Raw genomic sequence first — 26,816 nt, 5'->3', positions numbered from 1 at the left:
AATAAGTCAGGGAGAGATGATGAAAATAACCCCATTTTCATTTTTTAAAAGCAATTATTCATAGCCCTAGGAAGATTAAAAGTGTACAAATTGTGTGGTTCTTGCCCGACTATTAAAGAAGAGACATTAATATCTGCTGTGCCAGCTGAATTCAAATTAACCCAATTTTTACGTGTTAATTAAACCAGCTATTTTCTTCTTATTGTATTTTTGCTCCGTAAGTAGACTAGCCTGCTAGTGATTCCCAACAGATCTATTCTAACAACAATGACGTATTCATTTACTTCTATTATGACCATACAATACAGTAACTGAGCAGTAATTTTTCACAGTCAATTTCATGTGGGATTCTTAATGCTTAAAGATGCTGAAATAATGTGTACTACATAGCCATATGCTCACTTCTCTATACTGCACAAGGGTAGTTGCCTGGGTAACACATTTTCTCTCTGGTTTAGCATCACCCTTTTGGGTTTAGCATAACCCTTCACTGAATATCATTAGGTGTCATTAAACAGCACATATTAACACGGACTTCAATATACTACTTAAGAGTTACTTTATCTACATAAACAAGTGCTCATTTATGTTACAAAAGCAGAGAAAAGCCTAGTGATTTTAACAAAGCAAAGAGAGGAAGCCGAAATGTTTCCCAAATTTTTACTTCAACATTGAAGATATCCCACCCAACCGGCCAAGCCTTCCTTCACCTTCATGTTCATATTTAAAGTGCCAAAATTGCACTATTTACTCAGGAAGACTGAAACACTGATGTTTGAGAATGTACCAACACATAAAAGCAACATGCCAAACAAAACAGATGCGTTTGGTGCAACATCACTGCCATGTACTACTCCCTCCTTTCTCCCAAACTTCTTTCGATGCTCATGCCCACCATATCTGGGCACCACGTAGATGAAATGCATTTCCAACAGAGAAAGTTCACATGCAGTCATACAAAGAAAATAAAAGCCACTACCTACTGCTATAATACATACAAATGCAGCGATGAGGAGATTTCTTCAGAAATCAATGCATATATTTCTACAGCATCAGCAATGCGAACATGATAACATAATAGGACACAAATTGAAGCTACATGTATTATTTTATGCTGCAACCTAGGTAAACTAAGGATTGTGTAAATTGGTGCATTAGGGGGTAAATTTATATCCAGTAATAATGGAAAGTGCTGGTATTTCCAAGTGTTACTTTTGTATAGTTTGTCCTTTCTAAAAATAAAGTGCAGAGTATTTCTCAGTGAGGTGTTAGTACAGTCCAAATAGAGATGAGGAGTAAATACTTATTTTGTTAGATAGATGTTTAGAAGTAAGACAAAAGATAGAAAAACAGTACATACAATTTGCAAGATGGAAAATGGCTGGCCTGCTGCTGATAGGCCTCAATAAAGCCACAGTATTTCAGGTAACCTTATAGCCCAGATGAATGTTAAACATTTTTTTTAAAGTAGGAATGAGAAACTTAAGACCATGAACCAGTCAAGGCTCTCAAATCTCCTTCATACAACCTACAGCCATGTGATAAATGACTTCAAAAATCTGTGTGGTTACTGACCTACTGCTTTGAAATGCTTCTCTGGCCATCAGCAAGAAAAACATTTCCTTTCCCCTTAAAGGAAACCTTAAAAGACACCCCAGTAAAAGGCGAGAAGATAAGCCCACCTCCAAATATTTCTGCACCCTTAGATGGAGACAAAACTTGCTCCCATGGCAACAGATATTCACAGAATGTCAGAGACTACCTTTATAGGTCTTACGTCTTCGTCACACCAACAGCAATTTCTGCGTTACTCTTAATTTTTGCCAATGCAGGAATTGTGCTAGAGCCGCACAAGAGATTTTGTCCATGGCAACCACAGTGAGATTGCATGTAAAAACATTTGCACGTTCTCTGCTTGCAATATTCTCATTCTAGTTCAGGTCTCTGCAAAAAAAAACATGCAAGAAGCAAATACCCTGTGTCATGCCCACTTCATCTACTTACTCTGATCTACTCCAATGCCACAGAATTTACAGTACCTGCTGACCGCTAATAAAATAAGTATAAAAAAAGTATAAGAGAAGTTCATTTCCATGTCCAGAATTCATTAGATACGTAGCTAGGTACAACCCTGGTGACTCTGGGCTCAGATTCTACTGGTGGTCGCATTTACCAATCTGAAGAACAGATACTTCTTCAAAAGAAAAGCAAGGATCCCAAACTCTGCATGTATGCTTCTAGAAATAACACAGCAGTAGAACAAAATTCACTTGTCACCGCTTTTGCAAGTCTTCTTTTTTTCTACCAGGAATAGAGACAGATTATTGAGAAGACTTTCATGACCTTAATATCATCTCTAAAGCACTGACAATCCTATTAGAATGAGAACAAACAAAAGCAGTTTTGTACTCCACTTTAAGACCAGAACCTCTGGACTGCCAAGCTGCAAAGCATTCAACAAGAGAAGACCAACAGGTCTTGCTGCCATTCTGAGGGGATTTCATTCCAGCAATAAAAAACAAGTGCCCTGGCATCAGACAATCACTCTAAGAATCATTTCATGTGCCACCACAGGTACAAATGCCTGGTCACATGGCAAAAAACACTACAGGGCCAGATTAGTAAGATTAATACTAATCACTTTCTGAACTTTCTTCACTTTTTTACATAATAGTGTAGCAGCTAAATAAGACGACAGCCTGAATACTAAAAAGGAATCTCCAAAGTCACGATACAAATATACAGTCACCTATCACTGCATCCTGGCCTGCACTAACAATCCTTACCCATGGCAGAAAGCAGCAATTAGAAGCTTCAACACTATACTGCAAAAATGCTGAACTCCTGCAAGATCACACCAAGTTACAAAATCCCAATCTGTCAACAAGTTCACACAAGCTATAGTTTTCTATTTTGCTCCCTCTGACACCAGCTTCTGCTTGTTAGGGAGGTCCAAATTACAAGGTATGGATCATACTCACAGACTTCTTATTACAAAATGGATCTGAATCTGTGCAAGCCAAAAAAATGCAGTTTTACAGGCATCAAAACAAAGGAAGAAATGTGAGAAATGTTTAACATTTTCAGACAAACACTATCTGAAGCACCACCTTCTTGCTGCCATTATGCCAATATTACCAGGGCGATCTTTTAAAGAATTATTTTACCAGGGATAACAATCACTACATTAACTTGTCTATAAAGCTAAAGGAACCCAGCTGCCAGATACCTGATGCTGCCTGAGCAGTAAAGAGCAAAAGCTATCACAGCAGTCCTAGTTATACATGCACCTGGTCCCTAAGAAGCCTGCATTTTCAAGTCATACGTTATTTATCTCACATTTCACTCTCTGTAACAACCGATGTGAGTCATTGCCTGAAGTTTCCTGGTTTCTAAAAATGCCACAACTACAGACTTTAAGTCCACAGCTAATCTTTCTGAAGTTTCTCCTTTAAAGATACATTTAAGGCAGGGTTCAAAATACACATTCATATGGGTGAAAAGACAGCTTGCCAGAAGCAAAAGCAAGGATTTCACTAAAAAAGCGGGGAGGAAAACAGAGGAGTAGTTAGTCTGGCCTACTGGCAAAGTCAGTCTTCCAAATGCAAACCGTGTGCCACCAACCTCACTGCTGCCTTCCCAGGACTGCGGAGTGGCTCCCTAAATATCTTTGTTGCTCTTCCTCCCTCTTGAGGGAAAATGGAAAAAGCTTTTATTAATGCTGCAACGAATTTAAGGAGAGGAAGTTTTTTGTACTGTTTCTTCCTACATGATCTAAACTTATTTTGGATTGCTATTTGAATGTGTTTGTGACAAATACATAGAGTAAACAGAGACAGAAAGACTCGTGGAAGGAAAGGGAAACAAGACTTAGAGGAGCCAGCCAACAAACATGAAAGGTTCAACGAGTTAAAAATACATAGTAGAGAGAAAATGGATTGCTCAGCTAAATGCTACTATCAGCTTAAAACATTTTTTCTACTCTTTCCACTTAAAAGATACTGTAATTCCATTATGTATCTGCAGGCAAAAGAAAACCAAACCAAACCAAACCAAAGAATTACTAGCCTTGTTTAGGAAGGAATGGTTTTGTATTTTTTAAATGAACAATAAAGAAAGAAAATTTTTTTTAAAAAGAAGGAAAAAAACACCAGCAAACTTACCCATCTTTTGTCTGATCCACCACACCTGCAAGGAGCTGAACAGTGTTTGCATTCGGCAAACCATCCCCAATTATCTTCAGGTACCGTGTGACAAAGTCATTAGGAGACATGAAGAATTCCCCATTCTTCTCCACACTCGCATACTGCCAAATGAATACAAAATTTAGTGTCACAACTGCATCTTTCTCCAAGTTCTCACTGCCACAGGCATTATTCCCATAATAAGGACATTTCTGCTCTGAAGAAATTAAAGCCTAAAGCCGAAGGTTTGGCTCCCTAGCCAGAATAGTGGCAGACACGTGATTGTTTGCTCATTACAACAGCAATTTTTCCACATTTCTTGTTTTGAAGTAAAATAAGTACACACGCATTTGCAAACATGTATACAGCTATGGGATACTCCAGAATATTATTTTTATCTAGAGTGACTCTTGTAGCTGCTCTACTTTGGCATAAGGTGAGTTTACATTCAAGAAACAACTCTGTTGTGCTCATGGAGCAAATGATCCCACAGGAACATCCACGTAGGGGTGCTGTCTTGGAGTAACTCCAGCATAGCAGATTCAGCAGCAGGTGGCCCCTAAGTAAAGGAGAACCTACAGCTATTCCTCCTCGACTGAACTGCAGGAGTCAGAGAGTAGCAGTCTGCAGGTAACTGCAAGAAAAAGCAAGAACTAGGACACGGAACTTTAGAACAGCACAGAAATAAGAAGAGGGGTCTGAGACCTCAGCAAACACCTGAAATATATAGAAGCATGTGCCATACTGGCATTCTACTCCAGAAACAGCACTCAATAGACACACTGAAGTATTTGTTCCTGCAAGACTATCTAGGGAGCAAGTTACATATTCCTCTTTCTTGATACTGAAATCTTTTGAAAATATTGAACAAATAAATAACGCTGCCTTCTGCACCACCTTCACTGTGATTCCTCAGTCAGCCCTCCAATTTTAAAGCCCTCATTTTCAGTCAAAGGGTAAACTTCCAATCAACCCTAAACACTTTTCCCAGGATAATGAACAAGCACCAAGAGCAGCAAAGTAACCTGCTAATTCCTTTAGCATTTTTAAGGTAGGATAATAAACCACTGTTGAAGGTGCCCACAGAGCGTTATCCATACAGATGAAGTAAATAAATCAGATGCCTATTGATATTTTGTGGCATACTTCAAAGACACATTTTGTTTCATGTTCCTGAGCCTCTGCTAAGGGCAGGCACTGCCAGTTTTCATTTCAGAGCTGCACTGGTGCCTGCAGAGTAGCGTTATAGCTGCAGTAGGCATATCACTCTCAGAGGGATGCCAAAGTGTAACAGTAAGTAGATTATTTTCTTCTACTGCTATATAAATACAGTCTTCAGGTACAACAATATCTTCAAGGATTCAGACTTCAGGGAAGCAAGCCCAAACAATACATAACTTGCTTTGGCATCTATATATCGGTTAGCGTTTACGGACTCGTGTTTCAATAGACGCTGTTGCTATCACAAGCTTTCTAGCTGATATACTGCAAGGAATTTTCAATTGTATACTTTTATAAGAACTAGCAGATCAATTGATTTCAATGTAATCATTTGCAGGGAGACAGAATCTTTCAGAAACCCAGCCTCAAAAACTTTTAACACAGCTGCTATTGAGAAACAAATCAAATAAGTCAGACAGTCTGTGCTTCTATATTTCATTTTTTTTCTTCCAGGCTAACCCCCTGCTAGGGCACTCAATAACAGAAAACAGCACAAGGTTTCAGTGTCCCCCTGTTTCTTGTCATTGTGATTTACTCAAATGTATTTGAAATCCAATCACGTACTCTATACTACTACATATAGAAAATGACCTTGGAAAATGTCAGCTTGATCACTTTGACTAAAATCTAATCTCTTAGGGGTTATGGTAGAAGACTTAGAAAAAGTAGACTTACTGTTGGAAATTATCATAACAAAAAGAGAAAAACATCAATTCTATTGGTTTTGGAGGAGAGGCATTAGGAAATGGTTCTTTACATTGTATTTTTCCCCACTTTGGCAATTATACCCACAGAGATTTTGATATTATACAGTAGTACTTAATGGCTTTTGGTAACTTATTTCCATACTTTTTAGATACTCAAGTATTAACCAGTTCAACTCCATTTTTAATAAGATCTGCAAACACTTCACAGTGAACTGTTAGCATTTTTAATGCATCAAAACCCCAGTAAGCAGCTGTATTAGACTCCTAGATATATATTTATTTCCACACAGTGGGTACCATTTCTATTTGGGAACCTTATTTTTTTAACTGTTTATTGAAGGGAAAAAAAAAAAAAAAAAAAAAAGAGAGAGAGAGATTATCAAGTTATTTTATAAGTGAAAGCCTCGCAGTTTGCAGAAGCAACTATACTAACCCCACTGTTCACTGCTTCACAGCTTAATTAACACTGGCCACAGCTTCCCACACTCAACATACCGCACTCACTCATCCTTTTTTCCCCTCTCAGCAAGTAGCACTATTTCTATACTATCATTTTCCTGAGCCAGAAGTCTATTTCATCTGCTTTTTCTGTTGCCTTAGTCTTGCTCTTCAAGCACTGACCTATGAAAATCCTGTTCTTTTTCAAGAGTCTTTTCAGTCTCCTGACAGATAGAAGTTCCAGGGCTTAATAAGTTAAATCTTGGCTTTCACAACTGCAAACCTCATTTTAGAGCTTTAAATACCGACAGTATATGATAAAACTATAAATACTGACAATATACATAGTGACACCTACACACATTGTTAAGAATAGATCACAAGGGCCAATAGAAAATATGCCAAGAAGTGCAGGGAGTCTGGGGAATGACAGAGAGACGGAAGGAGGAGGGTGGAACTTAGAAAGGATTTAGCTCCCTTAGGCACTCACCCCCTTCATAAAAATAATTCAGATATGAGAGGTTCCCTGTAGCACTGCGGCACTTACCTCACTAAATATTAATTTAATGGATGGTAGCTTTACCCACATCAGGAGGATTGGAAATAGATGATCTTTAAGGTCCTTTCCAACACAAACCATTCTATGGTTCTATGATTTTTAACCCAACTTTAGTCTTTTATATATATATATATAACTATATAACTTTAGTCTTATATATATAGTCTTTATATATATATCTTATATTTATATATAAGATATATATAGATATATATATGTAGATATCAGAGCATCAATTTAGTGCAGACACTGTACTAATAAATCTTACGAGGCTTGATAAGATTTCTTTACATTTAAGTAATGGGTCAAAGAATGCCATGTACCAGCAGAACATCTTCTCCAAGCAGATAAAGCAAATGCACAAGTGATTTCATTGTTTGCTTATTTCTGTAACAGGTCAGCTCAACTCAGAAGGAATTTAAGTTAAATAATAAATATATCCACCACTTCAAGAGGTGATATTCCCAACAGTTCTCCAAATTAAAGAAGCAGGAATAACCCTGGTGGAAAGAAGACAGCAAGGATAGGAGAAGAAAGTTTACCAAATGGTCTAACAGCAAGGTGTCTACACTAACATTTCACCATCTGCAGGAACAATACTGAAACTCCCACCCCATTCTCTGAATAATGTGTAGTTCTTTTTTTTTCCTCTAAGATAGTAATACTTCATCTGAGTCAATACAATAATCACTCAGGAATGTATCTGACTTCTTGGTGAGCATTGTTCAATTCTGATAATGGTATTTAAGTCTAACATGGTAATAATACAGTGAATGATTAACGGTTGGAGAAACTATCAAGAGTTGTATGCTGCAATAAAGGAGCAAAAGATATGAAAAATTTAAGCAGAAAGAGTAAAATATTTACTTTATACATACCTTCAAAAATATTGTTTTCAACTCAGCTGGATCAGCTCTCTTGGTTAGAGCCACCTACAAGTAAATACAATTATATTAACATCCATAATTTATAAAAAAGATGTCAAAAAGAAAGAATTCAAATATCAGAATGAGAGATGAAAACAACTGTTAACCTTTGATAAATTAGGTACTGCTTTAGATGGTCATATTTATTTTACTCATTCCATATTTATACTAAGTTAATCAACATTTTTGTTCTAACTGCTTCCTTCATGCAACCCTGCAGTTCTTAAACAAGCACATGATAGTAAGTCATACAGATATTCAAGCATGAAATCTTTTCAACATCTTTCTCTGCTGGGATTCGGCATTTACCATCTTTACCATATAGATTTTTATACTTCCAGCATTTTTCATCTAAGGATTTCAGAGTACCAAATGCAGCCCCCAACTGATAGATAACAAGAATAAAACACTGAGACTTAGAAACCTGCCCAAGAATGCAGTTTCCTAAAAGATCAAATCCCAGTGTAAGGATATGGTTTATTGGTATTTCTACCTTGTATTTATATCTTTCTGACATGGTAAAGTCATCAGAGGATCCAGATTTTTCTGCAGACTAAACAACCAGATGCTTACAACTAAAATCTAAGCTACACTTATCATCACAAACACAAAATAATTGGAAAGGTTTTGTGGTTTTTTTTCTCACCCCCCCCCCCCCCCCCAAAAAAAAAACAAAAAAAAACCCACTGAATTAAAGAATATTACATATCCACTATGGCCAACAACATTTTCTTCTCTTACATTCCACACCACCCATTTGCTCAGTTTGGCATGAAGTAGACTGAGCCCTTTTGTCTATGCCTGCTATAGTTTCCCACTCCTGACAGTCAATTCAGCACACTCATCTATTTGTAATCCAAGAAAAAAATTACTGTGAAAGCACATGAATTTTCAAAACCTTTGAAAATACCTCTTTAATAAGGAACAAACAGCAAAAGGGCAGGACGCAGAATCTTATCCTCACCTAACAATTAAACATCATACAATTTATCGATAAAAACACATCTACCCACTTTCTTGGTTCTCCAAAACAATACTAAACTGTAATGGTGGATATATGAGGCAGACTGCAAGTGCATTTCTAGTACCACACAAGACTAGTACACAAAACAGTTAAGGGGCAAAAGGTAGTCTACAACATAATTAGACCCTTACCCATAGATTTATTGAGAGATCTTCAGTATGTTTTCCCTCACTCTAATTGGGTCACTGAAAAACTAAGAAAACATAACTCACAGAATTCATGCCCTCCCCCCCCCAAAAAAAAAAGAAGTAATAATAAATCAATAGAATATTTTAAGAAAACTATGAAAAAATGGAATCTTATGATTCTTTCCTCCATAAGATAAATAAGTAAATAAATGCACCTGAAGTTATGCTAGGACTCGAGTGACAAAGTCCACAGCTGGAGACCTGATTCTGTGTTTGCACAGAAATCTGTGTGGAGCCAGTTGCAAAAAATCAAAGTATAATAGTGAAGCTAGAAATCTAAAAATCTGTATTTTCCACAGCACAAGCTGTTCTAAACGCAATCATTGTGTAGCAAGCAGAGATTTACTTTAACCCCATGAGTAGCTGGGAACTTTGTGAGGGGGGAAAAAAAAACCATATACTGTAGTGCTCTATCTTACCACCATCTGGGCTAATAAAAGATACCTCAACCATCTACATCCATTAAAAATACTATAAGGATCACACTTCACCTGTATAAAAGGTTAAGCTTTATACTGCCTCAGAAATCTGCACATAAAGAAACCAAGATCTAATAGAACAAAGGAAAAAGGAATATGCTGGTAGCTGTGCAGACTTTGATTTTTGTTTGATTTCATTAAAACCAATAACAATCTTGAGAAACCTGAGACAAAAACACATTCATAACCTTGTGCCATTTTCAGTCTTTCTGTCATTTATACATACATGTATGTGTGTGTGTGTGTATATATATATATATAATATTCATTATATTTGTATTTTTTACAGCACGCTTCCTTGAAACTATATATTGACAGGCAGGTTGAAGTTGGCTAGGTCAGTGAACAAATGAGTTTGTTCATGTCACCCACTAGTCTCCACTTTGAAAGGCCTATGGAACCCCAAACAAGGAAAAGATCCCCGGCTGCATTATGTAACAGCTCAGAAAACATCAGCGGGGATCTTCATTTCTAAGGTAGAGACTCAGAAGTACTTCCCTTCTTAAATGTGACTACAGATAGCAATGTATTTGGCACCACTGAAAGCTCTCAATTCAAGATTGAAACCTCATGTCCTCTAGAGATGTTCTTTAGTTTCATCATGAGTTATTGAATCCACCTGTAAGACTCAAAGGCACATGGCCCAGTTTATGTAAGAGGTCAGATCAGATGATTGTAATGCTTCCTCTGGTTGAAAGTCTACAGATGCACTCAAAATGCACAACTCCAAAGGAGATCAAGCCAGGGTTTGACCTTAAATTCTTCTTTAAATGAGTGACTGGGATGTTGGAAACCAGGTAAGATGCACTGACTGGCCAAGTCTGAATAGACATTAGAACTCCATGAATACTGTGTACTATGGTACAACAACACCCAGGTTTGAATTTTGATACAGTGAGCATGCTTGTGTACCCTTTTTTCCATATTTACACTAACATTATTTACATTAACACAAATACAAAAATTTTTCTATCCTGCTTGATCACTCTCCCTCAGCACACAGCATCACGAGCTGCATCAGCTTCTGTACCGCCTGCCATGGCACCATTCCCCATTTCAGCTGCCTCAGTCATCATTTCCCATTGCCCAACATGTTCCTGCACATTCTCACCTCAGTAAAAGCACTGTCATTCCTTCTGCACAGAATCCAAGCAAAAGGACTTGACTGTGAAAATACAATTAAACGCTATTTGGAATATCTACTCAAAGGCAGCCAATAACTACTAGACAGGTACTTCTATTACATTCAGTCCAATGAGTCAAAGCATGGCCAGCCTTAAGACAAATATATGTATATATATTTTCTATAAATTTTTCCTCCATCCTCAGAATTGCACGTACTGGGCTTACAATCACATTCTGCAGAAGTGTAAGCCTACCAATCCATGCAGTAGTTACCATATTCCTCTGTCTAGTAACAGCTTAGAGCTTGACCATCAAAAACCTTTTGGATTCTACAGGCTGATTCAGTATGTAGAGACAGAGAATAAGCACTGCTGAAACTAGAATTGTGCTGAGCCTACCTCCCTTCACGGAGAAGCAGAAGAAAAACTGCCAGCCAATGGAGACAGCAAACCTGAATAAAAACTATTCTCATTCATCTTCAACCTGTCACAATTACAAATCCCTGGACAATTCCCAGTCCAGCTTCTGCACCATGATAGGTGGAAGCTTCACCTCCCCCAGGCTCATCAAAGTGAAGAGATCTACTTTATTGGGCAATTACCTGATATCTTTGATCCTACTTTCAAAGCCCCAAGGCAAATGCAGCTGCTTTGTTCATAACCTGATTCTCACACAAAGACTTTCCCAATAAACCACGGTATTCTTGCATACAGACTGATCAGGGGACCAATACAGTTATGAATTACACACACACTGGAAAATGCCTGTCATCTTGCAAATACGTGATTTATCAGTTTGTCAATTGCTTCTAAATAGGTACAGCAAAGAGGTGGAAGTAGTATCTACCTTAAAGAAAACTGGTGTATTTCCAAAAATAGGAAATTCTTCCCTACGTAATAAGACATTTAGACAGTGTAGTCCTATAGTTTTCCTACTTAGAGGCTTGAAATGCAGAAGGACTATACTGCTAGCCCAATAGTCAAGTAACAATAGCTAAGCACCATCATTGCTCATCAAAACTGTTTAGCAAGGGGAAAAAGCACCACACTGCAACCAGTGCTACCCACTTCAAACTTTAAGCACATATCAGAAGACAATATCAGCGTTAGAAACAAACTCATCTGTTAGTTGGCAGTCAGCCTCTGGACTAGGATTAAGATGCAATTGTAATCCTTACAATTCAATGCAAAACATTACAGTGAAAAACTGAACCTGAAAATCAACTCTTTGTGGGAAAATAAACAAATCTGTCTTCCATGTCCACGTTACTAAAAGAAGAAGCTCAGCCCTTCTATCACTTTTGCCACCTATCACAAAGTGCTACGCTCCTCTGACTACATCAGTTCATCTTGCTCCTCAAAATGGCATTTCTAATGGTCTTATAGCTATTCTACAACATAATTTTTTACCCAGATGATCTTCATTATTTTTATCCAAAGATAACATACAAATATAAACTACTTCATTATGGTCACTATTTGCTATTAACATACCCCAATGAATGTTAAGAACCTAGAGACAAATTTGCATAAATGCAATAATTACACATAAGAAATATTAGGGATTCTTTAATAAAAACAACCTCTTATTTCAAAATGAGAATAATCAAATGGCATTTTCATCCACTGATGGGCATTCTTCTAAAATACCCCTCTTGCTCACAACAGACAGATGCTATGACGGATGCTAACACTATTACTCTCCTTTCTTTTTTGCTGTCTTACACCATTTAGAATTGAAGATATACCTAAACACCACAACTATCAACCTGCTAACATGACCCTGGTGGCTCCCTCAGTGCAATTCATAGATGTTACCTTTTGATTTTCCCAGGGCTTGTTGAGTTATAGTAGTGCCATTGCACAATCAGAGCACTGACCATACGCTCATGGCATGATCTCCCTCACTTTCAACTTGCAAAACCAGACAACTCAGTGCTAGCAATTCACTTTCTAGAGCTAAAGTTCAGGCTTATGTCTAGCAGGGACAGAGTTACTTAACCCAAAGAACAAAAGGATAGCAAAATTTTCCAGTGTGACATCAAAACCAAAACCAGTTCCTGCAAGAAGCAGAGAAGATACAAAACATTAGCCTGAACAGTGTTAGAAAAGGTTTCTCCAGGACTGTCAGTACAGTGGAGGATGTGCTGTGAGTAGGCAGAACAGTTTTACAGCAACAAGTGAGAACCTCCTGCCCTTTGAATAAAACAAGCCTACACTGGGCAGCAGCATCATAGAGGGGTTTCAACACAAAACATGGTCTGCTTTAGATAACCAGTAATTGCATAACTACAAGGAAATAAGAAAATGTTCTATGGATGCTTCTATAAACTTATGGAAAGGTCTGACTCAGGGTGTTGCTAGAGTAACTGCCTTTATTTATGACACCGCACTCGTGAATAAGCAACTGAAAGAACTGAGCTGGAGAAAAGTTCCTATACATTGCATGTCTTGACTAATAATTGTGTGACAGGAGTTAGGTAGGAATAACTGACAGGTAAATGTATTTTGTTTCAGTGTTGTGTTTTCTTCTTTGAACACAGAAGTTCACTTTCCAAGATCCTATTTATAATCAAATCCATCTATTCAAGTCTATTCAAAATGCTACACCTCAGTAGCTCATAGAACTGGGAAGGGTGTGGGAGTGGGCATGAATCCCTATGTACTCATGGATCCAACTGTACAATCTCTAAAAGAACAAAAGACAACTGCATAATGGAAACAGCATCATACGCACGAAGCGAACTTATTGAAGGCTAGAAATGATGGGAGTCAAAGAAAATCTTTAGTCCTGCAGCCAGCAACCCTTCCTTTGTGCTAATAAAAATAGCAGCAGCATTTCAGCAGATACTTGTGCAAATAATAACCCTGTGCTACTGAAATAGGAATTATTTTAAATACAAATTGTTTTGGTTTGATTTTTCTTTAAAGGGGGACCAAAGAAAAAGCGTGGGGTCTTTTATTTTGCCCTTTCTTATCTGCACAGCATCCAGCGCAGCAGAGCACACCCACGCTCCATGACAGCTGGAAGGATGACAGCAGCTGCCCTCGCCTTTCATGGGTAAATACAATCAAACCTCTGTACATGGGGAATCTGGACTTTAAATCACGAAAGCTCTCTCTCTTTTCTCCTCCAGATTTCACCTGCAATCTCACGATATCTATGTTGATATCTATGCTAAAGATGAGCACGCAGATACGCTCTCTTACTGCAAGCACTGTGTCACCATTTGCCCAACTCCTACCACACAGGCCTCAGTTTTCAATCCTGAGTTGACATGTCTAAACGCAGGGCAATTACAGAGAGGAGGAAGTGTAACACTTCCTCTACAATTCTTATCTTCAGCATTAGCAATAAACAAATTCCTGCTGTTTAAATATTAGCAGATGACACAGCAGCTACAGGCTACTGTGGGAGCATGACCTTCACTCCTGGTAAAAGCCTGAGCAGAATCAATCCACAGGTTCACATGGAAATATCAAACAACCCAATGAAGACTGAACTCAGTTACATAAGGCAGTTACAGTGTGATCAGGCAGTTACAGGCTGTTCTGAACTCAGCCGAAATTATTAAAGAGTTCACAATAACTTCACAAAATTGAAAAAGTTGTGAGATACCTGACAACAATAATTAAAAACCTCTCATCTCCTTCAGAACCTGGGGAAACATTTCCAGCATTTTAATACATTTTAATTGGAATCAATTCTGATTCTAGCTTGAATGATTTGGCTTCTCCTTAGCGAGTCTGTCATTACAGGCATTTGCATAAAGTAACAGCTGTTTCATTAAGACATCACATCTACTGGTGCTGCATAGTCATCACGGTGTTCGTATGAGATCATTTGGTTGCCACAGAAACGACAATGATGTCAACCTGAGCATTCTGATGTAGAGATAGGAATTAGAATGAAAAATGGGAAGATTACTTTCACAGAGGCATCTCTTGGAGAGAGAAAAACAGAATAAAATCAATTTGATCTGTCGAGAAAGATTTCCTGTTTCTTCAGGAACACTGCGGTTAAACTAAAGTCTAGTAACACAGGATGAGACAAACATGGAGGAGGATTTAGAATACTAGACAAGTTTCAGCACTACTGTTTCAATGTATCCAGGAGATGTTTAGTTGCACTTATAGACTCAGGACATCACAAAGGGAATTGAGAGCCGCTTGCCTGCCGTCCCACAGCATGATACTGCTATCAGCTCACAACGTGGCTCCCTTCAGTCTGTGACTATTGAAAACAGTCAAACTCCAAAAGCACCCTTCTTTCTGACCAATAGATCCAGCCCATAGGAATGCAAAAACAATGCTTTGCCTCATGGAAACACGGGGCGACCAACCCATGGTTACTCCTCAAGGCTTTCACAAACTGTGCCAACCTTCGAAGAGTGAACAGAAACACCAAGAGACCTTAGAGCAGCTTTTATTATAGATTCCTTTGTTTGCCAGAATATAAATGTATTTAATCAAACTCTGGGTCACGCACAACACAAAGTACTCATGCTTTCAAACCCACAAGAGAACTGTAAGTACATACTACATACTGAAATAACATAACTGAAAGTCTTTTCATGCATCCCTTGCTAAGCTACTCTCATCATTTCTGAAAGTCCCCTTTCCCTTCTTTCCCCCAGCAAATCCACAAGAAAAAAAGCTGGTTTACCATCTTCATTGATGGCACATAAGATAAGGAACTGTTAGGTGCTCTGTTAATTATATAAGATTTGGGATGAATATTTACATAATAGTATTTGGGCCAAATGCTTTCAAGCAGGACTGTGTATGCCTTATTCTCACAGCAGATACTGAATCAATAGGCTGCACATAATGAATCACCACATGCCAACCACAAGAGGTTACAGTCACTCGTTTTTTTTCACTGTGAGCAGAACAGAGAAGTCCAAAAGTTTTGCAGTGCAGAGTCACAGGGCAGAAAAGATCACAGCCACCACTTCACACCTGTCAACCCTGAAAGAAAAGACGCAGCTCAAGTAACAGATTTGGGCACGTGAACAAAGTAAAAGCAACTGTAGAAAGTTTGTTGTTGCCATGTTTTTCTTCCTTTTGAACAGCATCAACACGGAACTAATTCCTGGTCTTTACGAAGCAGTTTCCAGTCAGACTGACACACAATGGCAAGCAGCATTAGACAGGTGAAGTGACAGGGAGGAGGAAGGCTGACTTGATGTCAGTGACAAAAACTATTTTAATGGAAATGTGAAATTATTCAAAAATTTCTTCCCCTAAACATGTGAAGATTTCTCAAGTCAGATTCAGGCTGCACAATGAGCTGAGAGCAGGAATCAGACAGACAGAGTATTTCTACATACCACTTTTTTTCTAATGGCTTTTCATACTCGGTGCCTTACTTAAAGGTTTCCTCTGCCAAGGATCTGTTAAATCAGTGATGTTCCATCAAACAGTAGCTGTCAAACACGATAAAGCCCTACAATAATAAAATACGTGACCAAGAGGTTTTAGTAGCCAGGGATTGAAGGAAAAGTAGAAACAGGCCATATTTGCAAAGAACAGAAAGATGATAATAACGACAGCGCTGTTTGCTCAGTAATATTAATTTTCAGACCTCTTTCCTTCTATCCTAAAATTAGACCTACGTGTGAGGTCATGGGATGGATGGATGGATGCGACAGGAAAGTCACGTAGCAAAGGACAAATGACAGCGCCCGACTCCTACTGCAGAACGTGCCTTTCAATTAACTCCTTCAATAGGGAACCTCCTGCTCTACCGACAGAAGACAACACCCCATCCTCTTTCTGTAACATCACATGCCAACCCAGAGCTCAGTTGAAAAGCTGTCACAGGTACCTGGCATAAAAGAGCTGCAGGAAGAAATAGCAAAGCAACATCACAAGTAGGCAGAGATGGGTAGAAACGTTAAAACAGATGTTGTTTCTCACTGCAGGAGGCCCGGGAGGACTGTTAGGGCTGCACTACACATATACACATATGATACGTATTTATACACATTCTCCGATTTGGAGGTTTGTGGTCAAATGCACAGCAGCACATACACGTTTGAATACTGATCTCCAAATCAGATTTACTTGCGCAGATGTAGAATTTGTGTGTCATGATCCTGCTGACGGCTTTTTATGTTTTGGAGATGTTACCTGCATTTTGATTAACTGCAAAGCTATCAGTCTTTGATGGAAGATGCAGTCAGATGCAGCTCAAGCTACTCCAACACTGAATAATTTGCTCTAATTTATTCCTTACAAGGATTCTACTTTACGGCTTTACTTAGATTAAATGGGCACATTTGCTAACTTCCCAGAATTAAATATCCACTGACTGGGTAAAATAAAACAACAAACAGCCAACAGTTCTATTGGCTGAAGGAGTTCAGAGAAGTTGGGATAAAACCCAGCTGCTTAAATAGAGACAATTACAATTTCTTCCTCCTACTGGCTGGATGATTGGCACTTGGCACAGCATTGTCCTTGTGAAAGCATCCTCCGCTGTTGACTAAGTGCTCTTTTAGGCAGTATGCAAACACTATCAAGAAAAAGGTAGGAAAACGTGTGCCCTTCTACGACTCCGTATTCTCAAATCTCTAGACATTATTTTTCCCAGGACACCATGTCAGAAAGGAAAACAGAAGAACAAAGTGTGCTAGATGTCGTTCCCTCTATACCTCCTTGAAAAACCAGCACTAAAAAAAGACTCCAACTGCCAAGGAACCTTCTTTGAACCTTCTATTTTGTGATAAGTTTAAACTTATCTTCTAAGATGGAAATGAAACTCGGCTCCAGGAAAGAACATTTCCAAATCTTCAGTAAATAAAGATCGGGTAATATTCAGCAGCACAACTTACATGGGTAAGATCCAAAACTGTATCGCCTTCTCAGCTTCCATAGCTAACATTTAGGTGTAAGTTAGAGCTTCATTTTAAGGAGGGCAAAGTGATGGCAAGCCCCAGATCCCTCCCGAAACCTACATCTAAATTCAACTGAACTGTTTAACAAGGAGCACAGACCGTTAGGCATAAGGTTGCTGTGAGGATATCTCATCCCACAGACAAGAGTTGTGGAGAACAAAGAAAATATGTCACTTAGGAAAGGAACCAGATTTTTGAGTGACTAAAGCAATCATAACTTGCAGCAGCACTACTTATTACAACAAACTCTGACTGCATTTAATACAACAAACTCAGACCTAAATCTAAAACAAGCAGCAAAATAAAAATACCTAAAGAGGATGTAAGAAACTGGTAGTAATCACGCCTACAAATACCAGCTGGTAAGAGCAGAAAAGGTTTAAATTGCCAGCCCAGCAATTCAGAGCCCTAAACATCACAAAAAGAGCTGTGGGTCCCATCAAAGCTCCCAGGCAGATACACACCTCAACTTTGGCCTTTGAGATTGGGCCTCCAGCTGAAGGGATGAAGTTAGTTATGTTGGCATGGAATGGCAGGGAGTGATACAAGAGCTTACAAAGGTCACAGTCACAAAGGCAACAGTAACCTAAAACTCAAAGGCACAAAGTTTTACCTATATACATATGGCCACAATGCCTACCAACTCAACTGTGTAACAGTATTTCAAAAACAAGTAAAATACAGAGACTTACATCACATTGAAGGTTCAACCATCTTTATTACTGAGATAAACTCCACTATCTCTCCTACATTTCTCAAGTAATAAAAAAGCTTCAGAAAACCAGGAATTCACCAGTTGCCTCACACCTGACTGGCTATGATTGCAGTTGTCTTCTGTGTGCTATTTGCCTCTACACTGAGCTAAAACTGATCAGTTCCATAACAACCTCAGAAGTTTGCCTCTGCCAAGCTTAGCGTTGTATCTCCAAGGCTATATTCTTGCATCACGTTAAGGGAAAAAGCCCTGTCATCTGCACAGTTATCCATCCCATCATGAGCAAAGCATGAAGGGCTGTCAACAACTGAATTGCCTGATCCACAGAGAACAGGACAGACATCATTTGCGTTAAATAACAAAATAAAAGGAGAAAAAAGAAACCAACAATTCCTTCTCATTTCTAAGCTCAGAGCTACATTATACTACGCCACTGTGGAAGACAAACAGTGCTGTGCTGTTTTACTGTGATCTGACTTTAAGGCAAACAAAAACAAACAAAAAATCACCCAAGCCCAAAGAAACAAACCAACAAACAAAGTTATCTACTTTCTGCCAAGTCATTTACCCATTCTGATTCACCATGGCACCACTGCATTACCCTAGCACTGCTGCTGCACGCTCAGTAATACCCAAGTCGAATCAATGCTTCAGGGTTACTGCTGGCTTTCAAAGCACAGTGATATGGAGGGTCAGGAAGGACACGGTGTCTCCCCAAGCCAAAGAGCACCTTCTCAGCAGCACAGCAGCTGCAGAGGGCTCAGCTGAGGCTCAGGGCAGGGCAGTATGTGCCAGAAGCCAGGCCTGAGGCCAGGGCCAGCCCAGCCTGGGGCTCCAACAAGTGTGGAAAACCTCTTGAAACTACAGAAATAGGGAAGATATTTAAGAGATTTCAGAATTATTTTTGAAAGGTTTGGCTGCCTGGTCAGACGCTTGCAAATCTCAGTGCTCTCTCTATGAATAAAATGCTTGTTTGTATAACTGCAAAATGCACTTTGTTCAGCCTCCCAGTGTCAGACCCATGAGCACGCTCTGCTATCCCAGGCACAGCATGATGCAAAACCTGTCCCTCAGTGAGCAAAACCAACACATGCAGTTTAGGATTTTCAGGATTCCTGAAGTTCCAGCACCGTGCACATCCAAGCAGCACTGCAGGTGTGACCGAGCAGTACAGCCATTTTAAACACCATTTGGGATGACCAGTCCTGCCAGAAGCCATGCACAAACACACCCAGTGAGCACTTCATTCCCCCCCCTCCCCCCCAAGCGTAATGGGAGCTATCAGCCATGCAAAATGCATAAACATGGCAACAGAGAATGCAAATCTCCCCCTCCCACCTGAGAACCCTAATTGTCAGTAGCTGAATGGGTTTCTTGTATTACTAACTACATGGTTCTCCTGCCTGACAGAGAGCTGCAAGGCCTGATGCAAGGAGATCTGCCAGGGACACCCTTATCTTTTGATTCCCCACAGGCTCACTTTGCCTGCTGCTCAGCATGCCAGCACAGCTATAGCAGATAGCCATTCCTGGACAACTCAGATAGGTTTCTTAATTCTACTCCCAAAGCCAAAAGGGTTGGCATGGGGTGTTGATCTACAGAAAGTCAGAAGGTGTTGTGCACCTACATTCCAGGCTCTAGTTTGCATGTGATCAAGGTCTATGCCAACAAGCAAAGTAGAACTCCAGACCAGAGACCCCAAGAGTGCACTCACTGGTCAGCAAAGGAACAGTTCTTACAGGCTGCTCAGACTGCAAGGCATCAGTAGCATGTGAATCCAGAATGTGGTTAAGCACCTCGCAGGTATCCAGTAAGAAGAGTTTGTTGTTGCCAGGCTTGTGACAAGCTCTGTTTCTTCTCTAAATGCATGTAGCTCAGTGTACATGTGTGCACTTCTCCACTCTCTCAAATGTTTCTTTTCCTGCCTTTTTTCCACCACCTCTTTAAAGAAAAGAAAAATACCAACAACCCACTCCTTATGAGCAATTTCATCCTTTAACACATTGAGTTTTGTGCAAGCCAAGTAACATTTTTTGGTAAAGAATATAATTGCAATTGCATGTTTCTAAGGTATTGTAAATAGCATGAAATTATTTTAAAATGTTATGAAAATGCATTTGCAGTGTTCCTTTAAGTGTTTTAACAAAGCTTCCGTTGAAATTGCTTTATTCCAAAGCAATCGAAGATAGGATCTTTTCATAAGGATCTCTTTATCTCCCTACAAATGACTGAGATACAGATATTTCCAGAAAGGGAATGCACCAGAAAATATGCAGTCTTACATTTTACAGCCCATAGTTATCTAGTACCATCAAACATCAGCTGCTATGTTTCCGTTTTGCACTGTAGCTCGAGCAAAACAGCATTATTACAGAAGTGCCCAGAAGCCTTATACAAGTTCACGTCTGGTGACATACAAGTATGCAGGATCTATTCAGTACTGTCAAGCCATTCTATAGCCAAAGCAGAAGCAATTCAACAGATCAAAAGCAAAAACGAAGCTAAAATTAAGCAATGCATTCATGCCATCTTCCAGGAAATACAGTATCACATACCTCCTTGTCACAATCCTTGGACAACATAGATAAATAAAATAGACATTGGCCTAAACAAGCTGGTCAGAAGACAGATTGTTATCATTCAGGGCTGTAAGCTTGTCTACATTACAGCATCAGGAAGAATGCCTTATCATTTGAAGCACACTTTCAAGAGCATCTCTAACTTCCTGGGATATAAAGCTGCATAGAAAGTGGAATTCATTTCCTGACATGATAAGATCCAGATAACTTAAAAACACTTTTCAGCAGTATCACAATGGAAGAGATGCATGTCAGGATGTATGCATAACTCTCAGTCCAGTAATACTTTCCCAGGGCTATCCTGGAAGTCAGGTTACTCTGCACTTGATCCTAAAGAGACACTATAAAGGAAAAAGAAACGTGCTAAGAACGCTGGTAATGTCAACACATAGTCCCATCTAACATATTAAAGACATAAATCCACAAAAAAGCCCCCACCTTGCTCTTGTAAAGGAATGGGGACAAGTACAGTAGCACCTATAAACACACAGGCACAACTAAGACCAAAAGGAACAGTGTAATAAAGCTCCTTTGTAGGGTAACTGCTCCCCCAGTGCTCACTGCAGAAGGGAGCTGTGAGGAGTTTTCCAGTAGGTCACTTTGAGGTTATTGTTAGCAGTGGGCCTTGGAACTGGATGCACACCTTGTAGGATTAGGTGGTTCTCATAAAGGTAAATGTGCAGGAAAAGAAACAAAATGAAACAAAGAATATGACAATGGTGGGTAGGAGGGGGAAGGAGAGAAAATCACTTGCTTTCTCCTAGGTATGAAGTTACCAAGACTCACATAAATTCTTTGATCAGATAAACTCTGGCATCTTAAGAAGATAAGACATAGTGAAAGGTCATAGGCAGCAAAATAATACACATTTTTCTCTGAGGAGGAGGAGGTGAAAAAAAGTCTTATGATACATAAAGCATTTCAGAATTTACAGGCTTATGCCCAGCCACACAGCAGCAAGCACTGCTGGACCCATACAGAGCAGCAAGGGTAACTGCCCCTTGGATCTTACACAACGCTACCATAGCCAATAAATGTGACCATGATGCAGTTAAGTGTCATGACACCATTACAGCACAAAATGAGCGATGATTCTGGGAAATAGAGGTTCTCTCCTTACTCATCAGCCACTTGTTTCCAACAGTGCTGCTCACGTTGCTGGGTGTCTGGAGCTTATGCATAAGGGACTACACTCCCTTTGGGGACACAGAAGCTCATCTCAATGCTAGGATCCACCTTTTCACTTCTGAGGGCCCGTTTAATGCAGTGCAATTCTGCTCTACCATTTGGAAGGAGGAAGGGGAAGAACAGCATTATCTAAGGCAAGAAGAGCTAATTCAGTCTGTATCCAGACACATCCCAATCTATTGCTAGCAAAGGGGAAAGGAGCATGGGAGCAGGAGATGAATGAAGGAGATGCAATGCAGATGGATGATGCAGAAAAGGAGCACACTGGGTATCCATGATAGCAAAATAACACTTGTGGCATGGCTGCATCAGAATCTCATGGTTCTGGCATTGTCTGGAATCATGTTCTCCTTGAATCTTATTATCACGGTGTTCATATTTCAACCACTGCAAATCCAGACCCCATCAATTCACATGGCACTGGGCTACTTGTGCACACAAAAAGGCCCAACAGAGGCAGGGCCAGAACTCCAGTGAATTCAGTCAGTGCAATGCATCCTGTATGTGGGACTGGGGCCTTCACTGTGAAGTGCTGGACCACACTAACACCAAGGCACACAGAGAGTCTGCGATGGGCACTAAGGGCCTTCTTTAACAGTAAATATGACCAGAAACAACATATAATTCCACTGATACAGTTTCCAAGGCAGTTTAAAAAATAGACATAAGCAAAAAGAGAATAAGAAGTTGTTAAGCATCCCCAAATTGTGCAACAAAGTTGATCCCCCAGGCATTAGAAACATCCTGAATACTCATTGATACACTTTGACAGTCAGGCTTCACAAGATTGATGCATGCGCTTAATTTTAAGCATGCGAATGGTCTCACCAGATACCGAAGTCAGGTTCATGGCTTTACTTGAACAGTTGTTTTACAACTACTTTTTTTTAGCATAACATATTGATATTACACTACGTCAATAAGACAATCACTTTTAAACAAGAGATTTAAGCATTCTGGGTAATAGAGGTAACAAGTTCACACATGCAAAACAACCAGAGCAGAAAAAGACGGATCACAGTATTTAAAGATCTCCTATATTAGTGCTATGCAGCTTAAAACAACTGTCAACATTTATTCACATGCTATCCATAGCAGAGATGAAGTTCAATGGTGTACAACACTTCCATGCAAAGCCCACAGTTTTCACACATGCCTACTGAAATCATTGAAAGGGAATTTGCTTTAATACCATTTTAACTCCTTTGAAGGAGTGGCTATGAAGCATAAAGTAGACAGATCACACGTACTTTCTGCTATTATAAATATCAGTTTCTGGCCTCGAGCTGAGCAGATGAAGTAGCAAAGTGGAAAAATCAGGTATGTGAACAGGCTTCATTGAGAAGCACCTTAGAAATTCCCACTGAAAATAACCTGATATCTTTTTAACGTCATACCACTTGGTAACATATAAAGTCACACTCTGAACATGCATGATACAATCACTATAGCCACAACTGTGTAATGGTTCATGGAGCAAGGACAGCTTACATTCACTCAGCAGCCACAGCCAATTTAGTTGTAAAACATAACTGTGGGTGAATCGCGGGTGGCATTAGCTAGATTGTGTAACACGTCTCTTTAAAGGTATGTGACTAAAGGGCAGACAAAGCACGGTGCTCGCATTGTTAAACACTCAAGGATGAAGAAATAAAGCATGAGGTGCTGTGTACAAGCCCATTACAGCACTAGATGTGCACTACCATGGTCTTTCCATAAAGCTTGTGTCTTCTGCAACTCAGAGAATGAAGCCAGCACTTATGAAGACAATTCATTTATCAGTAAGTTCTACTGAAACATCTCATCTGTAATTTTACTGGACACTCAATATAATTTGCTACTCAGTTTTCTCAAAGCACTGTCAGGAAACGCTTCTGAAGACTCCAAACACACATTTGTGTGTAACACATAAAACTTTATACACCATATAAAGGCTGTATAAGTAGCGTGACACTAAGTAACAAACAGCGATGAAAACTCTGTGGCCCTGTTAGCAACATAAAAGTTTTCACGCATAACAGCTCTGCCCATTTCTTGATCCCTGAGTGCTTAACCATGCAATCTTTAACAGCATCCCATTTGGGCTTTCCTTTTGATAGACCAAATTCCTGGAGTCTGCTTAACATGTCAGCATTGGAAATCTTGCAGGTGAAGAACAATTACATTCAATTCCAAAGACTCGTATGTCTGAAATGGTCTAATTACCAAAATTAAAGGAAGCGGTCATGCAGGAGACTGGCAAGGAAAAGGGACTGAAGGAATTTGAGAAAAATCATTCAACTCACCAGTCCATTGTTTGGCTGAGGTGAAAAAGGCAAACATTACTGAGATGCATCAGTGAGGAAGTTAGAACACAAATCAAGGCCCATGCCTGCAAGCACATGTGAATAACTTCAGGCCCAGAAGCTCTTTATGTGGCACAGTTATTCATGTGTGTGCTTGCAGAACCTGAGTTCAGACGGTTCCGTTAGAGCGCAAAACGCTACTTACGTGCTGTTGCTGACTACAATAAAAGCAGAAAGTCATCTGAGTTTAACGGCAACTATTTCACCTCAAAAAGATAAAATCCCTTCAAGTCTTGAGGTAACTTAATTATTAATCCAGTCGAGCTGCTCCCAGTTCTGCTGCTGTTTGGTTTTGTTGCCTTTTTATTTGACGTAAGTCATTCAAGTCTGTACACAGCTTTCCTCTGAAGTTACCTGAGGGCAGTAAACCTTGCAGTAGTACAAAGTGCTGCACCTCTGTCTTGCAACGCACCAAGGGTGCTTAAGACATTCGTAACAAAGATGTATCCTTTTTATGAGGCATCTCTTTGCCAAGCTTGGCACAACCTGAAACATGCTGTATTCAGCCCAGTTTCTCAAGTGTTGTGTCCTTCCCATATATTCTAGTAAAGATTGAAGTAGTAAACAAAGCTAAAAGAAGGCCACCATGCATACACATAGCATGGAGCACATCCATATATCCAATTAGACAAAAACACTGGCTACTCATACATTATGTTCAAAGTATATTTGAGTAGTATGGATCCAAATGGACTGCACGCTGCTCCTTATGGTTCATTAACACAGTGAATTGAAGACTTAAGTCTGAGTTCCATAAGAAGTATCTAACGTGCTGTCAGCATGGGCCAGTGGGCAATTTAAAAAACACTGAGACAGCTAAGGTTCATTAATCCTAATACTGAAGGACTGTTTAATATATTTTAGCAAATAAAAAGGAATCACACACTGCTCAACCCATTACAACTGTAGGCACTTCAGTTCCCAGTGAGCTGGATGCTGACAGGAGCAGCTCCATCACAGCCTTACTTGCATAGATGAGCATGGAACTCCAGCCAGAGCATCTGAGCACATCAACGTGTTTGCTTGGCTTTGTTACTGAAAGTTTCACTATTTATTTTCACATGAATTTGACTGTCGTTAGGAATGGAATACCCACTTTTAATATGGCCTTCTTTGGGTACACAGCCAACGGTGGGGGAGATGAGGTGATTGCGTGTTATTGATAAAACTATTCACATTAATTTATTATACCGAAGCAGCACAAAAGCAGAGCAGTACCCAACTGATGGAAGAGCTCATAGGGAAGTGAAGCCGGTCTGCAATTGTAAGCAAAAGTGAAAACAGCAGGAAGAACATGGGAAGGGAAGAGAAGGCCGCATGGGTCGGCCCGCAGCAGAAGGCAGCCACGGCCGGCACCGCGCGCCGGGCCGGGCACACCTGGTGCCGCACAGCCCCGACCGCCGGCCTCCGCACCGGGGCCCCGCCGAGGCTCCTCCACCGCCGCGGCCCGCAAACAGCCGGGCACGGCACAGCTCGGCAGGGCCGTGCCCGGCACATGGTGCGTTCCGAGCAGCGAGCAGGCCCGTAGCCCGCAGGTAGGGGAGTCCCCGCGGCGCAGCCTCTCTACCCGCCGGCGTGAGGCCGAACCGACGACACGCCGAGCGGCCCCGCTGCCCCGAGGAGCCCCTTCCCCGGGGCCGCGCGGAGGAGGCGCCGCCCGCCCTTAAGTTTCGCCAAGGACGGGCCCGAGGTCACGGCCGGCGGCCGCCCGCCTCCCGCCGCAGCCCCTTCCCCGCCGACACCGCCGACACCGGCCGCACGCCGAGGGCTCGCCGCCCGCCTGCCCGCCCGCCGGCGGGGACTTACCTTGGCAGCCATGCTGTGCCCGGCGCAGCCACCCCCTTCCCTCCCCTCCCTTCCCTTCCGACCGCGGCAGTGCAGCTTCTCCGCCTGCGCACCAGCCCGCCAGCGCCGGCCGTCACCGCTCTCCAGCCCATTGGCTGCACCGCCCGGCTCGGAGCGGCCCGGCACGGCCCGCGTGATCGCCCGGCACCGCGCTGCATCGGGCCCGGCGGCCGCGGGAGCTTAGGGCTGCTAGCGGCCTCTCGCCCCTATTCACTCTAATCTGCGGTTGATGCCCGCAGAGCGCCTCCATCGCCTCACAGCTGCCAAGGGGCAGCACCGAGGAGCTGTAGAGCCCATACGGGCGTTGGAGAGCGGCCCAGCTGACGGCTTGTGCCGTTAATCACGGGAAGTTTCGGCCGTGCCGTGAGGAAGGATGCCAGGACCGAGCAGCT

General features: G+C 40.7%; 1 protein-coding gene across 5 annotated transcripts in view; it reads right to left on the bottom strand.

The window, feature by feature from the left end:
* Positions 1 to 26,428, bottom strand: part of SLC25A13 (solute carrier family 25 member 13) — an 85,779-nt gene extending 59,351 nt beyond the window's left edge. The window contains exons 1-5 of one of the 5 annotated variants that reach the window (XM_015853598.3): positions 26,386 to 26,428; positions 24,520 to 24,534; positions 21,023 to 21,037; positions 7,988 to 8,041; positions 4,164 to 4,306 (exon numbers count right to left, since the gene is read on the bottom strand). In XM_015853598.3, coding sequence (XP_015709084.1) covers positions 4,164 to 4,306; positions 7,988 to 8,041; positions 21,023 to 21,037; positions 24,520 to 24,534; positions 26,386 to 26,397 — 239 coding nt within the window. In that variant the 5' untranslated portion in view covers positions 26,398 to 26,428. Of the gene's footprint in view, positions 1 to 4,163; positions 4,307 to 7,987; positions 8,042 to 9,190; positions 9,213 to 21,022; positions 21,038 to 24,519; positions 24,606 to 26,385 lie in introns of those variants that run through there. The other 4 variants (XM_085538606.1, XM_015853599.3, XM_015853600.3 and 1 more) reach the window with 4 other exon arrangements.
* Positions 26,429 to 26,816: the final 388 nt, after the last annotated feature.

The sequence above is a fragment of the Coturnix japonica genome, chromosome 2, assembly GCF_054131305.1.
Source record: "Coturnix japonica strain WE chromosome 2, WE-NBRP24, whole genome shotgun sequence".
Classification (NCBI taxonomy): domain Eukaryota; kingdom Metazoa; phylum Chordata; class Aves; order Galliformes; family Phasianidae; genus Coturnix; species Coturnix japonica.
The sequence above is the reverse complement of the archived record's forward strand: the minus strand, read 5'-3'. Positions and strand labels throughout refer to the sequence as shown.